This window comes from Vicia villosa, linkage group LG2 (assembly GCF_029867415.1).
Source record: "Vicia villosa cultivar HV-30 ecotype Madison, WI linkage group LG2, Vvil1.0, whole genome shotgun sequence".
Classification (NCBI taxonomy): Eukaryota; Viridiplantae; Streptophyta; class Magnoliopsida; order Fabales; family Fabaceae; genus Vicia; species Vicia villosa.
The window spans coordinates 169167256-169175647 of record NC_081181.1 but is presented as its reverse complement, the minus strand read 5'-3'; the positions used below and the strand labels follow the sequence as shown (position 1 = coordinate 169175647).

The 8392-nt window shown below is 31.7% G+C and overlaps 1 protein-coding gene across 1 annotated transcript; it reads left to right on the top strand.

Annotated features, from left to right (window-relative positions):
- The first annotated feature begins 299 nt into the window (after positions 1 to 299).
- Positions 300 to 710, top strand: LOC131650596 (uncharacterized mitochondrial protein AtMg00820-like). The gene has a single exon (XM_058920299.1). It carries the CDS (start codon positions 300 to 302, stop codon positions 708 to 710), a length of 411 nt encoding a protein of 136 aa, XP_058776282.1.
- The last annotated feature ends 7682 nt before the right edge of the window (positions 711 to 8392 follow it).

Genomic DNA, 8392 nt, shown 5'->3' with positions numbered 1-8392 from the left:
TATCCTAGCTCATCCAATGACCAAACTGTTAATCAACACAATCCTTCCACGTGTCAAATATCACCAACAGATTCACCACATCCTTATATTTTTTACTTACCTGCCAATTCCCACCAAACTGTTTCATCTGCTCCCAACTTACCACATATCCCAGTCCACCCTACTAACCCTAAACATAAAACCACCAGCTCACCCTCTATCATTCCCACCGTGTATCATCAAGAGTTTCTCACAATCCATCATACTTGCAATACTATGAATGCTCCAATTCTCAAAACTTCAAATCATCATATAAAGGTATGTTATATCCTATCTCTCATTCCATGTCATATTCAAATCTTTCTACATCATACTATCACTACTCTCTGTCTATTTCCTCTCACGGTGAGCCTAAGTCATATGCTAAAGCGTGTGAGTATGATTGTGTAAACCAAGTTATGCAAGTTGATTTGACTACACTTGAGAATACATGTACTTGGAAAATTGTATATTTTCCTCCAAATGCCAAGCCAATTGGATGCATGTGGGTTTACAATATTAAACATCATGTTGATGGCACCATTGAGAGATTCAAAGCTAGGCTAGTTGCTAAGAGTTACAACCAAATTGAAGGCCTAGACTACTTTGAAACCTACTCTCCTGTTGCAAATTTAACTACAATCAGAAATGCCATTGCTCTTGCCTCCATCAATAATTGGCACCTTCGCTAAGTAAATGTAAATAATGCATTTTTACATGGAAAACTTCAAGATGATGTTTACATGAAAATTCCACCAGGTGTTACAACTGCTAAACCAATCAAGTTTGCAAACTTGTTAAGTCTTTATATGCACTAAAACAAGCTAGTAGAGAGTGGCATGAAAGATTGACTTCCTTCCTTATTCAACATCAATACAAACAAGTTGTTGCAGATGTATCTTTGTTTAGTAAAAAGACCAAAACATCTTTTACAATCATGTTGGTTTATGTAGATGATGTCATTTTAGCTGGAAGTTCCCTATAAGAGATGCAGCAGATTAAAGAGAAGCTTCGTCATGATTTCAAGATCAAAGACCTAGGACATTTAAAATACTTCCTTGGAATTGAGGTTGCGCATTCAAAACTTGGCATTTCACTATGCCAAAGAAAATATTGTCTAGATCTTCCACAAGATTCAGATATGCTATCTACCATACCAGCTTCTACTCCATCAGATCCATCCATTAAACTTCATAAAGATTCAAGTGCATCATACCTTGACATTCCTGCATATAGGAGACTTGTTGGAAGGCTACTTTATTTGAATGCTACAAGACTTGACATAACATTATGCACTCAATAGCTCTTTCAATTTTTATCAGCTCTAATTATTACTCATTTCAATGAAGCTAATAAGGTTCTAAGATACTTGAAATCATGTCCTGGGAGGGGCATCTTCTTACTAAGCAATTCTCAACTGAAGTTGCAGGGATATTCAGAAGCAGACCGGGTTGGCTACTCAGATACTAGAAGATCCATCTCTATCCAGTGCTTCTTTCTTGGAAGATCACTTATTTCCCGGAGAACTAAGAAACAGTTGATTATCTCTTGGTCATCAAGTGAAGCTGAATATCGGGCTCTAGATGCTGCCACATGTGAGCTTCACTGGCTTACATACCTATTCAAAGATTTACATGTTGAATGCATGAAGATACCAGTGATGTTTTATGATAACCAAAGTGAATTACACATTGTTTTTAATCCTTTATTTCACGATAGAACCACGAATTTGGAAATAGATTGTTATATTGTTAGGGAGAAGATGTTGAATGGATTGATGAAGTTATTGCCATGTACTTCAAAGGATCAGCTAGCAGATTTTTCACCAAACCACTGCTGCTTCAATCTTTCAACAATTTGTTATCCAAGTTGATGATGCTTGACATTTATCAACCATCAACTTGTGGGAGGGTGTTACAACATGAGATTCTTTTGAGTACAAGCAACATGAAAGATAAAGTGCGTGAGAAGCTAACCAACTAACTGTTAGTTATTATAGTTAGAATTAGTTAGGAAATAATGATACTACGTATGGAAATGTATGGTAGTAATTGTAGACTTTACTTAATGTATAAGTAGCAAAGTGTAATTCATCTTTGAAGTTAATGAAGCTAGATGCAATTACTCCAAATATTCTCAATTATGAAGCTAGATGCAATTACTCCAAATATTCTCAATTCATAATAATGGGACTTCTGAAAATTTGTTACTTCAAATGAGGTTTCTTGGAAACATGTGTGTTTTGTTTCCCTCGTATTTATGTAATTGACACAAAAATTTCACTTTGTTTAATGGTCAATAGAATATTTTTGCATGGATCAAATTCAAACTAATGAAGAAAAGAGAAAAAAATGTGTTGGTTCTCATAGTATTTTTTTTAATGTTTGATTTTTATATACTATATCCATAATGGAAAACTAAGATAGATGGATGGTCCCAAATCTTGGGATGCAAATTATTTCTTTTTAATCCTTCCATTTGGTTTCAAATGATATTTTCGATAATCCTACTACATCGGATGTTAAATCAGTAATTCAGTACATTGAATAGAAACAATACCATGCCTATTTATTTGATGCATTTATGTATCATTCAATGTATTATGATTAACAAAAAAAATCATTTGGAGCCAAAGTCGTAGGATCAAAGAAAAAACTCATTTGTAACCTAATCCTCACGACCATCCATTTGATTATAAGTCGTACCCCATATTTAGTTTCTTTCCCAATTTTTCGTGATGGATCTATAACAAACATTAAACCTAATATGATATTCAACACAATTTCCTCTTTTCGTCATTAATTTGAATTGCATGAAGTGAAGTCCATATTGACCATCAAACAAGGTGAATTTATTGTGTCATTTACATAAAAATAGGAAAAAATAAACACATGTTTTCCAAAGTAGCTTTCTTTGAAGGCACGACATGAATATTTTTGATATTTTCCAATTCGAAATCTCCAAACGCCTGTTTTACAAGCATTGCAGACAAATTTGATAATCCTTATAACTTCTTTATAGAGCACTAACTAGTTATTGATCTCCTTTTTTTCTACAAAGGTCACACTTATTTTAGAACAAACACACAAAATGATCCAAAATTAAAACCACACTTCTAAATTCAAAACACATAATCAATGGACAACTTACATGTAACAACTTCAGTTACAAATGTATCTACACTTTAGACACATCCAATTATTCTACATATTGACCTCTTTTACCATTTCCCCATATCTAAATTAATCATACTAAAATGGTCAACATAAAAAAGAGTAAATGCATGATTATTATTCTACTTTGTACAATTAATAAAATATAATAATGCTAAAAAAAGGTGAATCAAACCGGTTCAAGAGGCTTATATTATTACAAATTGCAACAACATCCCTTGTTTTATGTTGATACTTAAATGTGAAAAACCAAATAAAAAATAGTTAGCATCAAAGGAAACTTCAAAATTAGAAATCCAAGACACCATTTCTAACTTGCCAAGTTAAACCTCAAGACATCACAATCCTACAATCTAACAATAAAGTTTTATTTCTTCATATAATTTCCATGATAAGTCATACACCCATAAATAATAAATCACTAATTGTTATCATAAAAATACATATTATTAACCAATAAAAACTAAGAAAAACACACATCCCGATTCATCTCACGCCTTACTGCAACTTGCGAGCCAACTTTCATGTTTTTGCGTAAAGACTGAGTCATTGAGAGGAATGAAGATCTTTATAAGGCATTCAAAAAGATAAAAGAATATTTTTTAAGAACCACCAATCTTGATACCACTTTTCCCATGAAAACCTCTCATTAAGTATTTAGCAATACTCGATGAGTCAATGGGCTATGTGTTGGGGCAACATGATGAGACTAGAAGAAAAGAACATGCATTTTATTACTTAAGCAAGAAGTTCACTAGTTATGAGGTAAAATACTCATTAATAGAAGGGACTAGTTGTGATTTATCATTGGCTAATCATTATTTGAGGCAATAAATGTTATGCGATATTACTAGGTTGGTGTCAAAAATGGACCTAATCAAGTATGTCTTTGAAAACCCTACTTTAAGTGGTAGGATCACTTGTTGGAAAACGTTGTTATCTGAGTATGACCTCCTACATGTTACACAAAAATCCATCAAATGGAATTTACTAGAATAATATTGGGTTCATCAACCTATAAAGGATTGTTAGTCTATACCGTTTGAGTTCCTAGATGAAGACATAATGGTTTTAGGCGAGGAAGATGAACCTTGCATCAAAGAAAAACGAACTTTCATATTTGATGGTAGTTTTAATGCATTTGTTCATGGGATTAGAGTTGTTTTTATCTCCCTAGAAAACCAATTAATTCCCTTTACATCAAGGTTGTGTTTTGATTGTATCAATAATGTGGCAGAATAGGAAGCATGATTCATGGGCATTGAAGGAGCCGTTGATCTAAAAGTTAATATTTTAGAAGTATATGGAGAATCGGCCTTGGTCATCCATCGAGTAAAAAGGAGATTCGAAGACCCATGATTCTAAGTTAATCCCTTATGATACTCACATCACAAAATTGTTGGAACACTTTTATAATATTATTTTTCATCATATCCCCGACAAGACAATAAGTTGGTAGATATCTTGGATCCTTTGTAATCAATGTTCAAAATAAGTAAGGATCAAGATATTCCACTCATAAAAATCCAAAGCCGAGATAAACCACCATATTGTCTAGCAACTGAAGAAGAAAAAGAAGAAGAAGAAGAAGAAGAAGAAGATAGAAAGTCATGGTTTTATGACATCAAATGTTATGTCAAAAACCAAGAGTACACAAAAGGTATTTCAAACAGAAATAAGAAAATTTTGAGGATATTGGCAGCCAACTTCTTTCTGAATGGTGATGTACTTTACTAGAGGAATCATGATATACACCACTAGAAAATTGCATTTTAGCTTCCCCAATAGCGCCAGCCAGTGACACCACTGCTAGGTAGCGTCAGCTAAATCCATGCTAAAAGCATTTTTTATTTACATTTCAAAATTAATTTTATTTGATCAATTGAACACGGCTTAACCGACGCTAAGTTTTTTCCATAATGTTGAATTATTTTTATTTGCCCACATAAACATGGTGGGTCCGACGCTGCTATTTTTCTCATTTTGAATCATTTTTATTTTATTATTTAGACACGGCTTGATCGACAGTAACGGTTTTATCATTTTTAATTTTAAAAATTATTTTTATTTTCTTATTTAGAGACACGGCTTGGGTGAAACTAACAGTTTTATCATTTTTTTTATTATTTTATTTTATTATTTAGACATAGCGTCACAGACGCTAAAGTAGCTGAAAAATTACAAAAAATAAAATTTGCTTCTCATGAGGTTCACACTCTTTACCTTGTTATATTGTCCCAAACTTTAACCAACTGAGCTATAACTTTTAATTAAAGTTGGTTATCAATTATTTTTTGGCCTACCAATCAATGGATGCATGATTCTAATCGATTGACTCATTAATTATGGTCTCAAAAAAATTCTTTTTTTATGTCAACCACTAGCCTATAGATAAAGGTTCCTTCCCACATATTTTCACATTAACAAACGTGAGCTTTTAATCCTCACTCCTCACTCTCTTTCTAAAATATTTATTTTTACTTTATCTCACTAAAATTTTAATCATAGGACTTTCATGAAAGTTGTTTTGCAAGTGACACAGTTGTAATTTTGAAATGGTAGATTTGTAAATTCACCAAGGAAGTTTATTTTTACCTTGGTCGAATTATTCATCCATTTAGGGATTTTTTTTATTTATTTGGATTCTAAGGTAAACTTGTTAAAAGCTTGATGTTTTGGGGATTTAGTTACTAAATCCACGGTCCGGTTCGAAGGCTCGGCCCGTGTAAAAGTCTTCATTTGGTTGGAGCTCAGTCCAATATTAAAATCTTATTAAGGTCGAAGATCATCCCGGTATTAAAATCTCCTAGATTCTTGGTTAGTCCAGCATAAAACCATGGCTCGGTTCTCAAACTCAACCCAGTGTTAATAGCTCACTTAGGTTCAAGATTAACCCATGTAAAATCTTAGTTTAAAGCTTGAAGACTAATTCCTCAAATTTTCTTGTACAAAGAAGACTAACCTCTTTGATCCATCATTTTGGAAGGATGTCTCACTACTTCTCTCCTTTTTTATGTTTGGTTGGAAGTTAGTTAAAACTAAATTTTTCTTGTATAAGGGGATTCAAGAGTTCAACCTACTAAAAGCTCTTAAGTTTAATGGATTCTCTCGAGATTAAGTCTTGGGGACAGGACTAAGTCATTTTTACTGAATTTGTATAACTCTTGATGTCTTCTCTCTTCCCTTAACTTTTAATTTCTTCATTTTATTTTATTTTTCGTTGCTTATTTTTCTAAGCATGTTTTTAAACTTTTGAATTAATCTAAAAAGTTTTTCAAAATCGAGTTTTTAGGACACAAATAATTCACTCCTCCCTCCCTCTCTTATGTGTGAAGTCACATGTCCAACAAAGATTATTTATTTGACTATTATAGGTTTGACACAATGTCAGTATATGTTTAATTGTACATGACTATGTCTCTGATTCTTACAATTGGATGTTGTCATAACATGTATATTTATCTGAGTCTTACACACTTATTATGTGTTATGTTTTCTAAAATCCACATTTGACAACACTTATTCACGTATTATCTTACCAACAAATGGACCAGAATTATGGTCTTTAGATCATCAGGTGGAACTTCGTCCACCAGTTATAAGATGAGCAATTAGTCATCCAAAAATATGATAAACAAGACTAGCGATGAACCTATGAAATCATATGTACTACAAAGGAAACTATCAACAATTACATGTAAACAAATATGGAGCAATGAGGCATAATATGAGGAGTTGTAAGGAAAGGAAACTGAAAGGTCCATTCCAAAGTCAACCCCGAAGGGGTGGTATTGTGGTAAAGGTTTGGGTGCTGAGAGAGTACTCCTCTCAAGGTCTCACGTTCGAATATTTCTAGATTCTAACAATCCTTGTGTTGGGCCAGATCATACAGAGTTGAGCTCTGGCTTTAAACGGGACCTCTACTAGTGGATGGTGGGATTGGTCTTCTTGGATTATTCGATCACAAGGCCAAATACCAAAATTTCAAAAAAATAATTAGAAAAAAGTCCAAAAAAAAAAAGGTTAAGAGTTTTATTGACACGTAGACGTCAAAGGGAATAACAACTAAGGCTGAAAAAAGAAAAGAGAAAGCATATAGGAATGATGCGAGCATCACAACCTTATCATCCTATACAAGATTGGAAATTGACTATAGGTGTAATTTAAATGTAATGGATCAATGTTGTTTACTTTAAGAAATTAATTGGAATACACTGTCAGTGTAAAACAACTTTACACCATCATCCAATTAGAATGAGTGATTTTGACACATAAGAGGAGAGAATTATGGAAGAGGTAGCTACTAAAATAATTTAATTATAATTTATTTATTTTTATTCTTCATTCTATACTTATGTGTCAAAATCACTCATTCTAATTGAATGACGATGTAAAGTTATTTTACACTGACAGTGTATTCTAATTAATCTCTTATTTAATGTTACTCTTCAATTAAAAACAGTTAAACACTAAAGTGGTTTCACTCAAGTTTAAAACCGATTTAGAACTAGTTTATATTTATAAACCGGTTTTATATTTTGAATTCTTTTAGAATCAATTTTTGGAATTTTTTCTTAAGTTTTTTTTTTTAAAATAAACAAAAAAATTATTAATTTTTTTATTATACAATTTGGACAAAAAAAATTATAAAAAAAATGCCTTTTTTTTTCAAAAAAATATTTACAATTGTTATTTTCAAAAAATTGTTTTTTATGTTAGGAAATAATTATTTTCTAAATTCATTTTCAAAAAATTTTAATAATAACTTTTAATTAGAACTATTTTCGAGTAATGTTTTTTAAAATAACTACTTTAACGGTTTTAACTAACTTTTAGCTTTAATTTAGTTAAATGCAATATTTATAAGGCTTAAATGCAATTTTAGTCCCCAAATTTCTCAATTGCTTGATTTTGGTCTTCTATGTTTCAATTATTTGATTTTGGTCTCTAAATTATTTGATTTTGGTCCCTTAAATTTGGCCCCTAAGTTTCAATTGCTTAATTTTGGCCCCTCAAGTTTTCCCTCTTTTGCATTTGATAGTCCCCTAATGACATGTAGGCTAAATTTCTTTTTTTATTTTTTTTATTTTTATTTTTATTTTCTTCTTTACAATTCTATTTTTCTTCTCTTTTTAATAGTTAAGCTTTGAATGTAATATTTTAAAAATCTTAAATATTTCATTCAACTTAGAATATACGGA